The sequence below is a fragment of the Gasterosteus aculeatus genome, chromosome Y (genome assembly GCF_964276395.1).
Source record: "Gasterosteus aculeatus chromosome Y, fGasAcu3.hap1.1, whole genome shotgun sequence".
In the NCBI taxonomy this organism is placed as follows: domain Eukaryota; kingdom Metazoa; phylum Chordata; class Actinopteri; order Perciformes; family Gasterosteidae; genus Gasterosteus; species Gasterosteus aculeatus.
Window position 1 is genome coordinate 18,312,207 of NC_135709.1, and position 20,316 is coordinate 18,332,522.

The 20,316-nt window shown below is 44.6% G+C and overlaps 1 protein-coding gene across 1 annotated transcript in view; it reads right to left on the reverse strand.

Moving 5' to 3' along the window:
- LOC120812776 (transcription factor Maf-like) overlaps positions 1–16,982 on the reverse strand; it is a 42,573-nt gene extending 25,591 nt beyond the window's left edge. Inside the window, exons 1-2 of the mRNA XM_040168981.2 lie at positions 15,804–16,982; positions 9,188–9,258 (exon numbers count right to left, since the gene is read on the reverse strand). Coding sequence (XP_040024915.2) covers positions 9,231–9,258; positions 15,804–16,780 — 1,005 coding nt within the window. The 5' untranslated portion in view covers positions 16,781–16,982 and the 3' untranslated portion in view covers positions 9,188–9,230. The remainder of the gene's footprint in view (positions 1–9,187; positions 9,259–15,803) is intronic.
- Positions 16,983–20,316: the final 3,334 nt, after the last annotated feature.

Below are 20,316 nucleotides of genomic sequence, written 5' to 3' on the forward strand. Positions count from 1 at the left end.
TGTAATCATTCTTACAAAGCTTTAGCTTCACTGATGTTACTAGAAAGCAAGTAAGCAGCAAAGGTCCCACTGTCCTCCCTGCTGGAAAACATGAGGAAAATATATATTTTCTCTCTGCAAGAGCAGCTTTGGCAACACTTCACAGTGTTGACTTTGTATTCTACTGTGGTTAATGTGTACACAACTTATTTCCCAGCATAGAATTGCTGCTGCTGGCGCACACATTCAGTTTATAAATATAGACCGTGGACAGAAGAGTCCTGCCTCTGTGGAGTACAACCTTACTGCACGCATACACGCACACAAAGACTTTTTCTTCTTTCCTTGTCCTCTTCAGCCCATTTAAAATGTTGTTTTCACACCCTTTTTTCTTCTTCTCTTATCATGAATCTTTAATCAGCCATTTCAAGTGAGTGGGCAAGCTGAGACAATGCAGAGCACTGACCCCGGCCACTAAAACACACACTCTGATGTAACTTATACGGACGCTGCGTAGGTTAGATCACATCCCGGGAGTAGGACTTGTGTCTGATCAGCAACTTATGCTCACAGTTAGGTGCTGTGTCTAAATTTCTATGCCATCAGGTCCGAATTCACACTCGCTAGTTCTGAAAGGATGCATGAAAAAGATGTTGATAATGAAATCCCAACCTTGTTTGGTGGGTGCAATTGCTGCATGCAGAGCCATCAATTTGTTTGCTCTCCTGTTTAGACTGAGGGGAAATCCATCAGCAGTAACCCAAGAGAGAGAGCGAGAGAAAGGGAAGTGGCGGTTGTGTACGGAGAGTTTTTCTGCATCTCTTTCTTTGTCGTGACACCAATGCGTTTGCTTGTACGGTCGTGCACTCAGCTGCACACGTGAACACGTGCTCCGACTCCAACAGTAAATAAAGTAGTGCAGTCGGGTCACAATCACAGTAAACCACACAAACGACAACCATCTGTCTCTTTGTCTCTGCCTGTAGGAGTCAATGAGCCTCACTGGCAACAGTTCATACTACACTGCCCAAACACAATAACATTCAAGATCACGGTTTAAAATATGAAAGAATAAAATATCTGTGAAGGGCTACCGGCAATTCATTATTCCTCTCCCGCTCTCTTGTCACCCCCTCGTTTCCTCTTTGCCCAACTCTGCACCTCCTTCTCTTCCTGTAAATGAGTGATTTATCAGCCTTAATTGCTGGCAGTGGTTCATGTGGTCATGTGACCGCAACATGACAGCGTGTGATAAATACACCCGGAAAATTAAACCTCTGCTTTGCAAACGGAAACACGCATTTCTTGCGTCGCATCTGCAGAGCGAGAGGTTGATGCTGACGAGAGTAGGATTGGTCTAATAAAAGCATCGCTTTGAAAAAAACAAATATCAGCTCGCCACGTTCTTTAAAAGCAAAATGTTGTTGTAATAAAATACATTTATCAAAGTGAGGCAGAGGGCAAAAGGGAAAAACGTACAATCCATATCGATAGACTAAGGAAATCTATTGTTATGTTTCACAACAGTCCCCAATAAACACTGAATGGGCACAACACACACACAGCTTCCAGTGGAATCTATCACTGTTTCCCACATGGTTTTCCTCCTCTCAGCGTTCATCAGCAGCATGCTGACTGAACGGCCTGCACTGCTCAGCTCCTGCATCTTATTGTTACTGGGAGTCAGTTCTCAACGACTGACCTTTTTATTCACCGCACTGTACATTGTTAAGATAATGTATGAGGTGTCTCTGCCAAAGCCATTTTGTTGTGTTGTGTCTTACACAAGCTATGTGTGCATGTGTGTGTGTGTGTATCTTTGTTCGTGTGCATGCAGCTTGCATGGATTTGCAGAACGAAATACTTGGATACATCTTTGATGTTAGGAAGCAAAAGCATCAAACAATGTGTGTGTCTGTCTGTGTAGTGACATGCAACTGATTGCGAGGCAGACTTTAGTTTAATTTTGCAGGTTTTGACTGTTGACAGTGGTTGTCATCATCAGTAGTGCTATGTATATTCTGCCGACATCCTCTGGTGTTCCTGGTTTATGTACCGGCAGTAAAACACATTTATTGCTTTGCTTTTGCTGCTGTCATGTGACAAATGCTTTTTCTTAATGTAAAGTCATCTCTGGCTTTGTGAGTTCAAAATTGTGAAACAGAATGTTCTGCAGTCAATGTAATGTAAGTATAGATTTAGTCACACAAAAAGGGAATGCTTTCCAAACGTTGTTCTCAGGATATTTGCGAAAAGCGTTTTAGCTCAGAAACAAATCTTTTCTTGTATTTTCTGCAACAATCAGGGTTTTTTCCACCAACAAGATAAAGATATTGAAATTGCAATCCATTGATGAGCTGCTTACTCACAAACCTGAACTATGGATTTCAGATTTGAGTATTTTAATGTTTTACGCTGTGATCCAACACCATTTTGCCGCCCCCAATAATCTCTTTTTCTGATGAAACACAGAATCCTCGAGACAGAATGAGAGAGTCAGAGAGGAGGGACAAAGGCAGACAGCAGATAGAGGAGCATGGAGCCGATCGATCTACCTGCAACACTTGACCTCTAAGGGAGTCGTACCAATAATGGGACAAGATGATTTCACGGTTTGGCAAACAACAGAAGCATCTATTGAGAAGCTAAGTGTGCTCCACCTCGGTGTATTGAATATTTTTGCGGGTTTGCATATTTCATATATAAATGCTGGTGTATTAACAGTTAAGGAGGGTGCTGGGGGGTTGGGCACCTCTGCACCTTCCCTTCCTACTCCTTATTTATTTGACTGTATTAGTTAGCTCCTTCTGAGCACTTAAAATAAATGTCATCCAGCAAAATTTAGAGGCTGAAAGCTGAAATTCAGCACTTTCCCAGCAGCCTGGTTATTTATCAAGCTAACAAGGAGAAGATGCATCCCGTTTCAGCTGGGCCCAGGAAATATGTGCCATTAAAGCCCAGAGCCAGTGTTTGAGAGCTGGGGAATAAAAGTGAGGGTGTCAGGGGGAGGGGATGGACGGCAATATGGATGCAGAGAGACCACCGGACCCATTTATATAAGGAACAATAGATTCACTTCAGTGGAAGCGTGAGGAAACACACACACACTCAGTCTGCGCAGCCACAATACGTATTCTGCATGTGCTGCATGTGGCTATGTGAAGTGCGGATTCGCTCATGGCTATAAAAGACGACCCTTTAGGGGATACAGAAGACATAGTTTGGAGCTCTGAATAAATCATGTGCTGCCAGAGCGAGCTTAGCTCTCATTTTCTCTTTAGGAGCTGGGTGCTGAAACACGTCCTGAGGACTGTTGGTATTGTGCCGGGTTAACATCTCTGTAGCATCGGGAGCTAACGCCGGAGTGCTGGAATTCAATTAGGCGCCGAGCGCGGCGCTAAGCAGCTAGCATTGGGCAGTCACCGCAGGGAAGAGAGAGGAGGGGACGGTAACGCGAGGGGAGCGAGGAAGTGTGTGTGTGTGTGTGTGTGTGAGAGGGGAAGGAGGCTGCAGGGGGAGGGGACGGCCCTGGGCAGCTGGCTGCGGTGATACAGGGGAATACATTTCATCACACTAACCTCCGGCTCCAGTTCCTTCCTCAATCACGCTGTGAACACACAGTCACAACCCGAGGACACGATGGCTCGGAGGCTCTCGAACACACATTCTCATGCATACACACAGTGGTAGAAGCTTTACTACTAATTATGTTTGAATAAAAAACACAATCCAGGCTTAAACAACTGAAATATCAGAGAGAAAGTTGTATATTAACATAAGTTGAAAAGAGGAGCGCGCTGTTGTAAGATGTTTGGCTCCAGGGTGCAGTTTTCTCCACAACTATTGTCTTGTCTGTTGTAAGAAAAAGTAAAAACACATATAACATTTCTAAAAACAATCCAAACCTAAACACAGTTGTTCTGCGTTCGCTTTGTGTATCTTTAACTCTAGTGAGTGACACATCTTTCCTTTTTGTTATTTCTCATCCAGAACTCAAATCTATTTTTCAGAACAGGCCTAATAATGAGCATTCATCTTGTTCACATCCTCCTTGTCGTTTGGATTTTCTGGATTGAGGGATGACTTCTGTGTGGCTATCAAGACTGTCCGGCGTAACGAGTCTCACATCGAGCAGCTAGCGATTATATATATCCTGTGCAGTGTCTGCGTAGAGAAGTGTGTAAAGAAGCAAATCCGAGTCGCTGCAAAACACAAAATAACCCAACGCAGCCGCAGTGTTTTTCACATGAATATTCAATGTTTTAATTAACGGGAGGTGGCGGCTTATTTTTCATTTTCTTAAATCCTGTTCAAAGATAATGACATATGGTTTCATTGTCTATTTTGTTCATTTTAGAAGTATTTAGTAAGGAGTCGAAAACAATAATAAGCATTATCATCAATCATCTGCATGGACAGCATTGATATTGTTCATCAATAGTTGTATTTTTTTAGCTTTGAAAGCAGCCAACATGCGATTGCATTGTGTTTCACAGCACCTGAACACGTGCTCTCTCTCTCTCTCTCTCTTCTTCTTACACACCTCGATGCGTCTGTGTGCATCTGTCCTTCCTCCTCTGCCGTGCACAAAAACCTGACCCGCCGCTGTCAGCCACAGAGGCACCTTGCGTCCGTGCGGCCGACTCACCCCGTCACCGCGACAGGGGTGGACGAGTAGGAGCAGGCGGTGGAGGGGTGACGGGGAATATTGGGGGAGAGAGAGTGAGAAAGAGAGAGAGAGAGAGAGAGAGAAAAGCGAGGGCTGGTGGGATGTGCAGGGGTAAGGATCATGGAGGCGTGGTGGCTGGGTGGGGGCTCTGAAGATTCCTCTAATGTGCCCTCTCCACCCCCCCTGCCTGTGACCTCAGAGCTCCTGGCAGCCAGAATGTGCTGAAGCATGCAGGTGTCTCACACACACGCGAGCGCACAAACACATGCTCCATTCCAGTAACACACATATATAGATGCAGGTGTACTTTTGCAACCTGCATTCTGCCATTTTTTCTTTTACTCTTCACTCCTCGCTGTATTAGAGCGTCACAACCACGCATTATCGGGTTTGTGTAATTGGTCAGCAGTATGCAGAGTGCACAGCAAAGGCAAAACAAGCATGCGCTTCACAATGCTGAGCGCATGAGGAAAGTCGAGTATACTGTCTACTGCACAGTAAAATTAGCTGAGGCTGTAGTTTCCTCCGTCCAGCCTCTCGACTGTTCTGTGCAGAACCTAAGGTGTCCAGAGAGTGTGCTGTCCTGTTCTGTGTGTGTGTGTGGTGGGGGGGTGGGGGGGGTTAGGTTTAGAGAGTTGTATTACAGTGGTGATGAGTCGCCTGGCTGCGAGGCTGATACCTCAGCAGCACCCTGCATTGACCAGGCCTTTAAATAAAGCCTTCGATCATCCAGCAGCAGAGAAGGTCACCGCCTGCCTCTGGTTACCCTGCCTGTCTGTCTGCATCCACGGCCCGGAGCCCTGCTGCCACCCCTCGCTTCCTCCATTCCCTCGCTCCCTTCCTCCATTCCCTCACTCATTCCCTCCATTCCCTCGCTCCCTTCCTCCATTCCCTCACTCCTTCCCTCCATTCCCTCGCTCCCTTCCTCCATTCCCTCACTCCTTCCCTCCATTCCCTCGCTCCCTTCCTCCATTCCCTCACTCCTTCCCTCCATTCCCTCGCTCCCTTCCTCCATTCCCTCACTCCTTCCCTCTATTCCCTCGCTCCCTTCCTCCATTCCCTCACTCCTTCCCTCTATTCCCTCGCTCCCTTCCTCCATTCCCTCAATCTTTCCCTCCATCCCCTCAATCCTTCCCTCCATTCCCTCACTCCTTCCCTCCATTCCCTCACTCCTTCCCTCAATTCCCTCGCTCCCTTCCTCCATTCCCTCGCTCCCTTCCTCCATTCCCTCACTCCTTCCCTCTATTCCCTCGCTCCCTTCCTCCATTCCCTCACTCCTTCCCTCTATTCCCTCGCTCCCTTCCTCGATTCCCTCACTCCTTCCCTCTATTCCCTCGCTCCCTTCCTCCATTCCCTCACTCCTTCCCTCTATTCCCTCGCTCCCTTCCTCGATTCCCTCACTCCTTCCCTCTATTCCCTCGCTCCCTTCCTCCATTCCCTCAATCTTTCCCTCCATCTCCTCAATCCTTCCCTCCATTCCCTCGCTCCCTTCCTCCATTCCCTCACTCCTTCCCTCCATTCCCTCGCTCCCTTCCTCCATTCCCTCACTCCTTCCCTCTATTCCCTCGCTCCCTTCCTCCATTCCCTCACTCCTTCCCTCTATTCCCTCGCTCCCTTCCTCCATTCCCTCACTCCTTCCCTCTATTCCCTCGCTCCCTTCCTCCATTCCCTCAATCTTTCCCTCCATCCCCTCAATCCTTCCCTCCATTCCCTCGCTCCTTTCCTCCATTCCCTCAATCTTTCCCTCCATCCCCTCACTCCTTCCCTCTATTCCCTCGCTCCTTTCCTCCATCCCCTCAATCCTCCCCTTCGTTCCCTCACTCCTTTCCTTCATTCCCTCGCTCTCTTCCTCCATTCCCTCAATCCTTCCCTCCATTCCCTCACTCCTTTCCTCCATTTCCTCACTCCTTTCCTCCATTCCCTCACTCCTTTCCTTCATTCCCTCGCTCTCTTCCTCCATTCCCTCAATCCTTCCCTCCATTCCCTCACTCCTTCCCTCCATTCCCTCACTCCTTTCCTCCATTTCCTCACTCCTTTCCTCCATTCCCTCACTCCTTTCCTCCATTTCCTCACTCCTTTCCTCCATTTCCTCACTCCTTTCCTCCATTTCCTCACTCCCTTCCTCCATTCCCTCACTCCTTCCCTCTATTCCCTCGCTCCCTTCCTCCATTCCCTCAATCTTTCCCTCCATCCCCTCAATCCTTCCCTCCATTCCCTCGCTCCTTTCCTCCATCCCCTCAATCCTCCCCTTCGTTCCCTCACTCCTTTCCTTCATTCCCTCGCTCTCTTCCTCCATTCCCTCAATCCTTCCCTCCATTCCCTCACTCCTTTCCTCCATTCCCTCACTCCTTTCCTTCATTCCCTCGCTCTCTTCCTCCATTCCCTCAATCCTTCCCTCCATTCCCTCACTCCTTCCCTCCATTCCCTCGCTCCCTTCCTCCATTCCCTCACTCCTTCCCTCTATTCCCTCGCTCCCTTCCTCCATTCCCTCACTCCTTCCCTCTATTCCCTCGCTCCCTTCCTCCATTCCCTCACTCCTTCCCTCTATTCCCTCGCTCCCTTCCTCCATTCCCTCAATCTTTCCCTCCATCCCCTCAATCCTTCCCTCCATTCCCTCGCTCCTTTCCTCCATTCCCTCAATCCTTCCCTCCATTCCCTCGCTCCTTTCCTCCATTCCCTCAATCTTTCCCTCCATCCCCTCACTCCTTCCCTCTATTCCCTCGCTCCTTTCCTCCATCCCCTCAATCCTCCCCTTCGTTCCCTCACTCCTTTCCTTCATTCCCTCGCTCTCTTCCTCCATTCCCTCAATCCTTCCCTCCATTCCCTCACTCCTTCCCTCCATTCCCTCACTCCTTTCCTCCATTTCCTCACTCCTTTCCTCCATTCCCTCACTCCTTTCCTCCATTTCCTCACTCCTTTCCTCCATTTCCTCACTCCTTTCCTCCATTTCCTCACTCCCTTCCTCCATTCCATCACTCCTTCCCTCTATTCCCTCGCTCCCTTCCTCCATTCCCTCAATCTTTCCCTCCATCCCCTCAATCCTTCCCTCCATTCCCTCGCTCCTTTCCTCCATCCCCTCAATCCTCCCCTTCGTTCCCTCACTCCTTTCCTTCATTCCCTCGCTCTCTTCCTCCATTCCCTCAATCCTTCCCTCCATTCCCTCACTCCTTTCCTCCATTCCCTCACTCCTTTCCTTCATTCCCTCGCTCTCTTCCTCCATTCCCTCAATCCTTCCCTCCATTCCCTCACTCCTTCCCTCCATTCCCTCACTCCTTTCCTCCATTTCCTCACTCCTTTCCTCCATTTCCTCACTCCTTTCCTCCATTTCCTCACTCCTTTCCTCCATTTCCTCACTCCTTTCCTCCATTTCCTCAAGCCTTCCCTCCATTCCCTCGATCGCCTTCTCTCACCCTGGAGTGAATGTTTGCGCACAATTCCTGGTGCCGTCCTGTCCTCCGTCCCTTAACTCCTTCCCTAACTTTGCCTTGACTCTTTACATCCACCCATCCTCTCCAGCTATTTTCTAACCACCAACTTTAGAGCACGACAATGTCGCTTTCGCTTTTCCTTCCCTCAATGCAGCATCCTCCTCTGCTATCGCACCATCCGTCCATCTGCGTGTCTGCCAGAAATACAAAATGATGTCCAACGTTTGTCTCCGCAGAGAGAGCTGAGAAAGTGAAAGGGGTCAAAGGGTCAAGGCAAAAGTTTTGGCCTAATCCCATGAGCAGAGCCGGTGTCGCTCTCCTGTCAATCAAACAGCGCTGTCAGAGCCCTAAAGCTGCAGAAACGCATAACACCGCACACATCAAAGGTTGGCCGAGTGTTTGGAGAGTTAAATGAGAAGCAAGAAAAAGATCTAATAATGAAACTGTTCCTGATATCTACTGTCCCAAATGAGTGGTTCCTTATAAAAGGAAATCAATAAAAAAGGCGGTGGTTTAATTTCACCCAGAGGAAAGATGCAACAATCTTACTTTATGTTTGAGGCATTATACTTACTTTGGTCAAATGTACTAACTAATATTGAACATTTTGAGATGTCAAGGAGCAAATATGTAAGACTCCTGTTTGAGGTGTTTTCTTTTGAATGAAAGGAATGTAAATATTTCTACGTCACTGACAACTTTGGCATCAAGTAATTAAAAACAATGAAATTTTGAGTAATTTTAAATGTTCTCAGATGCATTTTTGTTTTTGATTTTTGATTTTTGGGATGTTGAATCGAATATATAGATGAATCCAAAACATCTCTAACATCCAATCCAAGTTCATTCTGACGACCTCATTGTAGTGGATCAGTTATTCATCACAATATTTTTTTAAGCTTAGTTTGAACATTATGTGCTGAGTTTTGATAAATATATTGAAGAAATTTAGATCACTTTTCAATCACTAAATGTTTGGTACTTTATTTAATCTTTTTATATTTATTCAATTTGAAAGAGGTTTGAAATATTTTAACAACGTAAATGTTATATATTAATTTGTGTTGGAAAGCAAAGTGCCGAAGATGAAGACCAGAGAAGATCAAGTTACCTGATACTCCAGGATAGTGGGACAGAAGAGTCATAGCTCTCGATCACAGATGGAGGAATTTTCTCGACGTCCTGTAAAAAAAAGAAACAGAAATGTGTTTTAAAAACCCAGAGCGTGATACAACAAAACAGGAAACATTTGAACATAATATTAATATTAGTCTAATTAGACTAATATTAGTCTTTTTACAAAAGCCAATACAACTTTGCGCGACATTTTTGGCAATCATATTTCTTTCAAACCGTTACGCATAAAAGCTGATTTCATTCACTGAAATACAAAGCCAACAATTCAGAATAACCATTTAGGAAATTGTGAATAAAATCGGTGAGATATTTCAACAGACACGCACACACACACACACCTTCCAGTATTTAAAAAGCAAAAACAATACACATAAAAAGTATCTAAAATAAATTGTAAGTTGAAACGTTACGTTATAGCAATAATTTATTAAACACTGTAATTATTTATTTAACTATACAGTGTTCACAAATGTCTGGATTTAATCCATCAGACAGCAATGTTTGTAAGAGTAAATAAAATATGCACCCATGTGAGCGTACATACGACCACATGTTATGGACCACCGTTTGGAAACCTGCTTTAAAAAAATTTAAAAAACGATCGTTCTGAAAAGCCTTTCGCTGCCTTCCGGTAGAATGAAATTGAGGCAAAGGAGCAACAAAGTACATCTTTTTCCAACAATGAGGACCATTCATTTCCCTGTAACCTGATTCACACTGAGGCCAAATGGACTCTGACCCATTTAGCTATAGAGGAGCTCTCAGCAAAGACGAATGCTCCCACACATCAACATGGGCACACAAGACTCTCACATGAGAATGTACCTTTGCAGCCACATATAAATCAATCTGCACACAATCACACTCAGCTACCGGTAAAAGACAAACGGTGCTTAATAAACACAGCACACACAGAGGAACATTCAAGCACACACATAGGCTGAGATTCACGTACTTGCACACTCCCGCTGGGACACATACTTGCACACACGTGTCTACTATGCGCACTCTGTCCCTGATACGGGAGAAGTGGGGCCGGCGTGCACAGCGCTGCTATGTGGCAGCAGTGTGTGGGGTCAAGGTCTTTCCCAGGTACAAATGAAAGGAAGAGCAGAGACTTTGCAAAAGCTGAACAACACGGTGGGTCACCTTGCCGGGCTAAGAGATCAATGTCTGTTTGACTGGCTGAGAGAGAGAGAGAGAGAGAGAGAGAGAGAGAGAGAGAGAGAGAGAGAGAGAGAGAGAGAGAGAGAGAGAGAGAGAGAGAGAGAGAGACATAAAGAGAGAGCGAGAGAGAGCGTCTTACTGCAGCAGAGGGATAAATCAACTCTCTCGCCTCATTGAAATGCAGGTAAAACACACAGGGGTCGGGCTCGGCTCCGCCCTGCATGACGCAAACACGGGCACGTGCAAGGCTTAAAGACGCACACATAGACACGGACACACTCAGAGTCGCATAATGCCCTTAGTTTCTAAACACCCCCTCACCCCCCCACCACATCCCCTCACTGTTGAAAACATCAACACAGCCTCAGCTATGTTTATCCGTGAGTCAGAATATTGTGATCACATGTAATTAAATCATAATTAGCTTTCATCTATTGCCCTTTAGTGATGCATTCTGAGGAGAGCTCCCTATACAAGTATATGCAAATCTAGTGTCTTAATTCTACTGCAACAAACCCAAGACACATTACAGGTATGCACGTTCCTTCACAGCCGAGCATTCACAGTAATCTCAATTCAACACGGGACTATAGGATTGGATTCAGACAATCACATAAACTCTACTGTGCCCATGCTTCCATTTGCTGGAAAAGAAATCACCGTGTAAAGCGGATCAGATACATACAGAGGCAGCTTCACAGCCGCTGCATTCTTACCACATGCACGGCCACGACAGTAGGGGACAAGTTAAATTATTAGGGTTTCAGATAAATGACACATAACTCAGGACACCGAGCAAGACAGAGGAAGAGAGAGGGTCTATGATGGACGGACCACAGAGGAACATAAATGCAGCTGATTTAAATCAATTTAAATGTAAATGTTTATCGCATGGAGTGATGCAGATGCGGATTGAGTGGAAGAGATTGAAATTGTTTCCTCTTTTGAATGCGAATATGTTTTCTACCCTTTAGGGGCACTTGTCATGGGGAAAAGGAGCACTTACTGGGAAGAAAAGAAATGGAACATAAGGCTCCAATTGTTACGCAATCATTTTTAGTAACACAAAACATATAGTTTTTGATTCAGTAATAGTCATGAAATGATAACATATTGGATTGAATATATTAGTAGTACAGTCGGGGGTTTTTAGGTAGTAAGAAAAAAGAAAAAAACAGTTTTACTGCTCCACTAAATGTGAGAAAAGAAACACTGACTATTTTAACAGTGATGAATCAAAATAAAGGAGCTATTTGTGCACTCTGGGCAATTCAATTCATTCATTCATTAATTCATCAATTCATCGAGTCAAGTGGGCCTATTTGACTTTATTTAGATATACTTTTGATTGACGTGAGCTCCAAGATTCACAATGTCACGCTACAATGATTCATTCCAATAGATATAATGCACTTAGTTAACATCCTTTCTCCACCAGGTCAAATACAAGACAGTGCTGGCTGGTTATTGAGCACTCTCACGAATAGAAACTAAAAGTGCGCACGTCCTTTGTACTATACATTTTGAGGCATTAAAACAACATACTTGATGATGATACGAATGTCAATACTGATAAATTTCAAAGTGATTTCCCATAGTTGACCTGAAAGAGAAAGTCCAATATTGTGACAGCAGACAACTACATTATCTTTAATAACCTAATCATTGGACAGACTGCAAATGATCACAGTGCAGAAGTAAATATGCTGGGCCAGAGAATAGAATTACAGTCCACACTGATAAGATTAATAACGTGGTGTGTCTGTATTCTTTATGTACTCGCTTTTTCATGCTAAACAGATGAAAGAGAAAAAGGTTGAGAAATGTGGAGGCAGCGGTGACATTGTTTCCTGTGCCTTCTGTCCCGTTCGAGACAGGAAGCGCATCAGTGCTACGGAATCCTCCAGCCCCTTGGTGTGCTCACAAGTCACAACACACACACACACACACACACACACACACACACACACACACACACACACACACACACACACACACACACACACACACACACACACATAAGCCGAAAGCGTCCCACTCAATTTCCACCCGTTCAATGATCAGCACTTTTCCACTTTACAATTCTTACATATCGAGTAATGGAGCACACGCTGGAGAGCTACCAACCATTACATAAAGTAGACGCCCTGTCCGTCACATAACGCTCGAGGTAAGACAGTGCCGAGTAAAAGCCTGAGACTCCACAGGAAAGTCAACTGACCCCCCCTCCGCCTCCCAGAAGAGAGGGGTGCCGTGGAAGAAGAATAGCATCTCCACTTATAGGTTATAACACAAATGTAATTAAATAGCACACTCTATTGACCTAACCAGATAGGAAGGCCATAAATTAGTGGACACATGCTCACTAAAAGGCCCTCTTCTCTCAGCTAGGACGCATCTCTGATCGTTTATCATCTGAAAGGAGCAGGAAGGAAGCCGGTATCTCTCCCCCCCTCCTCTCTCCCTCTATCTATTCCTCATGCTGTAACGCTGTCCCAAACTCACTTTTAATCACAGAGAAAATCATTCCTCAAGGCATGAGAGGATGATGCTCTCCATCCTGTGCCTCACTGGGATTTCGAGGGACCTATTTGCAAGGCAGGTGACTCTGTGTGTGTGTGTGTGTGACAATGTAAGATGAGACACAGAGCTTGTACAGTCTTTGTCTGTGACACACCATCATTGTGGTGCATTTGAAAGTTTTTGTGAGCTACACAGACAATATTTTACCCCCCCCAAAAAACCCTCTCCATATTTACATTTAGAGCACAAGCACCCAGACTTGCAAAGGTCTCTCAGTGGGAAACGATAACAACCCTCCCACACACGCTCACACGCTCACACACACACACACACACACACACACACACACACACACACACGCTCACACGCTCACACACACACACACACACACACACACACACACGCTCACACGCTCACACACACACACACACACACACACACACACACACACACACGCTCACACGCTCACACACACACACACACACACACACACACACACGCTCACACGCTCACACGCTCACACACACGCTCACACACACACGCTCACACGCTCACACACACACGCTCACACACACACACACACGCTCACACGCTCACACACACACGCTCACACGCTCACACGCTCACACACACACACACACACACACACACGCTCACACGCTCACACACACACACACGCTCACACGCTCACACACACACACACACACACGCTCACACACTCACACACACACGCTCACACGCTCACACACTCACACACACACGCTCACACGCTCACACACACACACACACACGCTCACACGATCACACACACACACACACACACACACGCTCACACACACACACACACACACACACACGCTCACACACACACACACACACGCTCACACGCTCACACACACACACACACACACACACACACACACACACACACACACACACGCTCACACACAAGACGCCATTATTTCCATACCGTCAGAATACCTATTTTCAAAAGTACATTTTTATGCAAAATCGTGCAGGTGATCGTCTTTGGTTAATTTTAAATGAAACTCGCCTACTGGAAAAAATGTTTACCCTCATAATCATTTATTCGGTCGTTTCTATGAGACCCTGGGGCTAAAGTGAATTTATATTATCAATACTTGACATTAAAAGTGTGATGTTCTTCACGTTTATTGTATTGTATTTATTCGCCTTTGATTGCGCAACAAGTAGAGAACGAACCTTGTTATTACTCGAGAAGTCAAATAGGAAAAATTAATTACTTTTTTCTTTGAATTACTTATTCCACCGTGTGATGCTCAGTGGGAAAAAGAATTAAAACGCACATTGAGTGAAAGAATAAAAGGAGTTCAATGAGCCTGATCTTGGTGCGGTTGAACGCGCCTTGTGCGCAACATCTGCATCGCGATTCAGTCAAAACCCAACAGATGTTTAGGATATCTAACGTGTAACTTATCTTCTTTATATTTCAGTTTGGACTGGGAGCAGTGCAGATGGGACAGTGTGAGGTGTCTCTGAGACACAGTAACAAACCTCATGCGAAAACAAACGAACAAAAATACCAAAGATTTTCAGAAGAATATATTTGCTTTCCATTCACGACGGTTTATTTATGAAAAGTGCGTTTATTAAATTCCATTTTTAAAAGTGAGCACGATATCTGCCAGTTCATTGTACTGTCCGGACGAAAGATTTGACTGTTCAGGAACCATCACAAAAGACTTGTCTCCGCAGAGCGAGCAAAAGCAGCGGGAGAACTTATTATTTCCACTTCCACGCAGTTGACAGTTTATTGACCGAATAACACCCACAGTGTTCTGAGTAAACCTTATTACGTTAACAACACATCATTTGGATTTTTTGCACAAGAAAGTGGTCTTTTTAAATGTATTTCAAGAAAATGCTTCTGTTCTATTCAAAGCGTTTCATCTTCACCCCCACTTGTTGATCGCAATAATCTATCTGCATTTGCCAATAAAAAATAAACAATATCTATTGTTTTATCTTCTATTTTAAATCTTCTATTGTAAGCCTTTCTCACCCTGACAGAATATTATCTGCGAGCACATAAATCATTGCTGAACATGAAGTTGCTTTTTCCCCCCATGATGTTATTCCAGCCTGTGAGATGTTGAAGGGTCCACTCGCGGGGAACTTTTGTGAAAGCAAAGTGATGGATGAATGCACCTGTTCACACGCTTTGCAAATAAATCCAAAAAGGTAATGAAACTGAACAACTCGTGGTACAATACAATCGTCATACATTGACAAACACAAGGAAAAAATAAAATAAGTAAGAAAACTGTCCGTAAATGAGCAGCAATGCGTGGCTCCGCGTCTCTTACAGCCCGACAGCTGCTGTCACTGAGTTCGGATGCTTTTCACATGACAAATGGGTTTGGATGATGTGAAAATTTGATTTTCATGTAAAAAATACATTCAATGGAAAATAAAATACATGCCCATGATGATGTAGCTGCTGTTGCTGAGGAATGTTGGATTTCATAAAAGTGATTTTGAGTGGAGGCGACAGGATGGACGATGCACAGAAAAGTGTGATGTCATTTTATGTATTTTATTAAACATCACGAATGGGAAAGAAATCCTTTAAACTATTTGTGGAAATTGAATTATTATAAAGTCGTTAAACAGGGATAAATGTGTAACTCGGTATCCTTTAAGGGTGAAAAGAAACTAAATGAAACAAGCCCCTCACACCGAAACAAAATACTATTAAAACAGAGAAAGGTGCAAACCCCTGTTGTCCTTAACTATCGCAGCTTTATCAAAATAACTCCAAATCAAACACGCAAATTAAAAGTATTTTTTTTCTCCCAGTTTCTTTTCCGAGGTTCGGTTATTACAACTTTTCTTTTTTTTTCAGCGCCGAGACTCACATGAAAAACTCCGGGGATGAGGGGTTGTTGTCGCTGCTGGATCCTCCGTTTTCTCTGAAGCCGGTGCTGATCAGCTTCTCGTATTTCTCCTTGTAGGCGTCCCTCTCCCTGGCCAGCCGGGAGATCTCCTGCTTGAGGTGGTCCACCTGCTGAATGAGTTGCGTCTTCTCGCCCTCCAAGACGTGCCGCTGCTGGACCCGCTTGTACCGGCAGGACTGCGCGTAGCCCCTGTTCTTTAGCGTCCTCCTCTTCTGTTTCAGGCGGATCACCTCTTCCTTACTGACCCCCCGTAGCTGCCGGTTCAATTCCCGCACCGACATCGTCACCAGCTGCTCGTCCGAGAACCGGTCTTCCAAGCGCAGGTGCTGGTGGTTCCCCCCCACGCCGCCGCTGGATTGGGACCCGGAGGAGGAATGGTGTGCCCCTGAGTGGTGGTGGTGGTGATGGTGGTGGTGGTGGTGTGGGTTCCCGTTCTGAGCCGCGGCTGCAGCGATGACCGCGGATACCACGGCGGCCGCCGATCCCATCTCCTCCCCGGCCATGGTGCCTGCTGGCCCCGCTGCGCCGCCGAACTGCTGTCCCCTGGCGTAGCCATCGAAGGTCTGGAGCTGGTGGCTGTTGCTGATCAGCGCCTCTACGGCGTCCTCCGGGCTAAAGCCCAGAGCCTCGGGGTTCAACTGCTGTTGGTACCCGGTCATCCAGTAGAAATCCTCCAAGTGCGCCTTTTGCTCGCTCCCTGATCCCGGACTGGGCGCCGAGAAGCTTGGCGAGGGGGGAACCGAGCTGCAAGGCGTGCTCATCGGGGTGGAAGATAGGGATCCCCCGGCGACCAGGCGGCTGCACTGGCTGATGCTGCGATCGGGCTCCACCGGCTCCTTTTTCACTTCAAACTTCATCAGATCGAAGTCATTAACATATTCCATGGCCAGGGGACTGGTGGGCAGGTCGGAGTTGCTCATTGCCAGCTCTGATGCCATCCTCTTGCTGTTGACAGTCCTCCAAAGGAGGTGAGGAGCACCTGTCAAAGTGGGCTGTTGAGACACGCACTGAGCCAGCTTGATTTCTTTATTTGTTTTCTTGTTTTCTCCAAAACCGGAGAAAAAGTAGATTTTTACGCACAAATTGCGCAGCGCAGGTTGCGGTTTTGTGAGTCGATACGTTTTCTTTTTTTCTTCAGCCTGTGTTGCACAGACGCATTGAAGCAGCGCTGTTTCCTCCCTCTTTCCCAGCGTGCGGGTGTCTGAGCGCCGCTCTCTGTGTTTCTACCGTTTAACACTTCGTGGCTCCTTTTAGGATTAGTGCGCCAAATTCAGGAGGCTCACGCACGTGTCCCGGGCAAACAGTTGCTTTGTGGGGAGAAAAAAAACTCCACCCTAGGATTGATAGGTTTTCAGCCAACGAGTTAAAAAGCATTGCTTAGTTTTATAGGCGCCCTGACGTCACGACTGAAATATGAAATTGTTCGAGACTCAGCCAATGAGGAGCTCGGCCCGGGGACGCAATTAGCATAATAGAATAGAAACCAAAGTTTTCCGAACTGTCCAAGCGCAGTGCCTTGTGCCATATGCCACTAAATATTCATTATTTTGCAGCTTTGCATGGAGAAGAAGAACACAAGCCAGTAAAATAAAACAGACGTGGATGATTGACAGAAGGTGCCCGATGGTAAATATACAGCTGAATATTTATTTTTAGAAAATCGTTGAATTCAATCTTAATCCATCATCATATTAATCTCATTACAATATAATTTAGAGTTTTAATTAAGAGTCATTTTTCTCACCATTTTTTCTTTTCGGAATTGCCAGTTTAATCTAACTGAAATCCGGTGTGTTTACATAGCAGCACTTTGCGCATGGGATCTCATATTGGAATATTTATAATTACAAGAGTTAAACTCGATTTAAAACCAAACCTGTTTCAATCACTCTTCCCAAAATTTTAGAAATGACATGCATCCTAATATAATATTTTAGCGGTATCCTATGAGCCATAGGTTAATCCTATGTTTCACATACAATTGATAGACAAACAGTCGATATTCCACATATAATCACATCAAATGGACGAGGTCAAACTGGCATTGGTCTGGATGAATTACAACCCAATGTCGCCACCTTTCGGTACAAAATAATATTCCATGTTGCTTTTATCAGGTTCCGTATACACGTGTCCATTGTGAAAATTGTTTTCTGTTAAATGAAAAAAACCTTTCTCATTTCATCTTTTAAAAAAAAATCATTTATCCTCATAGTGTCTCCTTTGGCTTGCTCTCAGATTTACTGGAGGATTTGAAGCTCATGTGAAAAGAACCTTTCACTTGCATAACATGACCAAAGGAGCATTTCTGTTCAAAGCAAACATGTTCAAATTCCCTTTCCTTTCCTTTCATAGAAATCCTTGATAAAAAACATTTCCCTGAAGAATATTTTTATTTTTTTAAGGTCCTTGTCAACATGAAATCCCCTTTTGTAATGGAATACTGTGGTGACAACACCTGCATCTGATTCCTTCTGGAGTCCCCCGTTTCAAACCCATGTAATGATCACATTCTTTCTACTGGGGCACAATCCTCAGGAGCGGTGGCACATGAGCAAAAAACAATAAGGACGACTATACACAGAGGACTAGAGAGTAAATAAGAGAACTCTCCCTGGAACATGTCACACAGGAAGCTTCAGAAAACTACAAAGCTGCCAGCAGATAATCCAACTCCCTGGTGCCACAAGTAAGTAAGTAAATATTCTCTTGGTCCCTGTGACTGTTCATGGGGACTTAACGTTAAACAGCAAGGATAAACATCGTGTTTTATTCATTAGAACACACAACGGAGGCCCCTCTGATGCTTTTGAATAGAAAATTAAATTCAAAAAAAGTGAAAAGAAAGAAAGTGTAAATTCAGGATGGTCGTAGGAAATAGGCTATGGCAAGATGTTTTTCATACACTAGGCAGTGGTTTTTATGCAGTTATGTACGGTTATGTTGTTATACAGATGTGTGTGATGATGATGTAATTGTTAAGCGAGAGAACAAAAATGGCAAAATGACGTAAAACACCATTGACCTCAGCACATGTCCAATGGTTTCACACACAAATCATGAGTGCATTTTACGTAGTTCACGTGTCTGCACATCTCCAGATTTGAAGCAGCAGTGGACACAGTGGACACTGGCTGCTGTGTGAGATCTCTTAAACTATAGGATTTATTGGCCTGGGTGCCTCAAGGGAGTCCGGAGTCAATCTGAACGCTAGTGGTCCTGAATGCACCACATGTTTTCTCCCCTTGGAGTTGCATGTAGGCAATGTCATTCCCCCAGGTTCACAATGATTTTTATTTTATTTAGGACGATTTCTTTACCTATTGCATGTGCTGCACTCAGGCATATACCATCATACAATCTTATACAGCAGGTAGAGCACCGCTTGTACAGCATTACTTCAAGAAAAGAGCTTTTGTAAAGATATTTCATTATGACTTATCTAAATGTATAGAAACATCTGCCAGACAACACAAACAACATAAGATCAGCTGTTAATTCCCTCTCCAAATATGTTAAATCAGGGTATAAGTTATGTTTCGGGTTCATTAAATAGCTTCATTAACTGAACAGGAAGGTGATGTTCACTTAACTATATCAATGACATCTACACCAATTATATCAACCTAATAATGTTAAATACTTGTAAGGCACATTTTTGGAACAATTTGTAAACCGACCACCCCACAGTCACAGATTTGTCAATGAAAACTTTTGTAATGCCGCTAATGCTCTGTCCTTAGGTGTACAGACCAGCTGTGTATTAATAGAACAATACGTCTTAATGAGACACTGTCTGACCTTTCACAGTTCACCCCAGGAGAACACTGATGCATCATGGGTAAACAATAGCCATCGCTCCCTGTTCCCGTGATTTACTGTTACACTGACTTTACTAATTGTTACATCTCTTGAAACCATCTTCCTATCTTTTGCTTATAGAAGCAGAAGGGGCTTGTTAGGTTTGTAAAACAAACAACAAGCAAAACTAAAAGAATATGGCAACCTGTACACCAAAATATGATATTATGCTGAATAAAATCACAAAGGAAGGACGGGAAGATTGAGGGCATTGAGGAAAAAAAACTAATTAAAGCTCACTTTATGCATCTGCAAGATACGCATTTTATAAACTCACTCACACAATTCAAAATCTTAAGTGTGCCAAAAATAGCCAAAGATATTGCCATATTCAACAGACAGCAACTTAAATAAAATAACAGAAACTAAACTAAAGGATTTCTGCATGACAAAGATTATTCCTTATAATCATTCATTACACTCCCAATGGGAGGTAGGCTTCGTATTCATTCTCAATCCCGGTTTAATGCCATATATTAAACTCTGGTGGCACCCCAAATGGGGAACAACCAGACAAGTGGGCTCAGTGGGCTCATATGAGACACATTTAATTAGCAGCAGAGAAAATGAAATGTTTCGTGGGGTCTTAACTAACTGTTGTATCTTTTGTAAT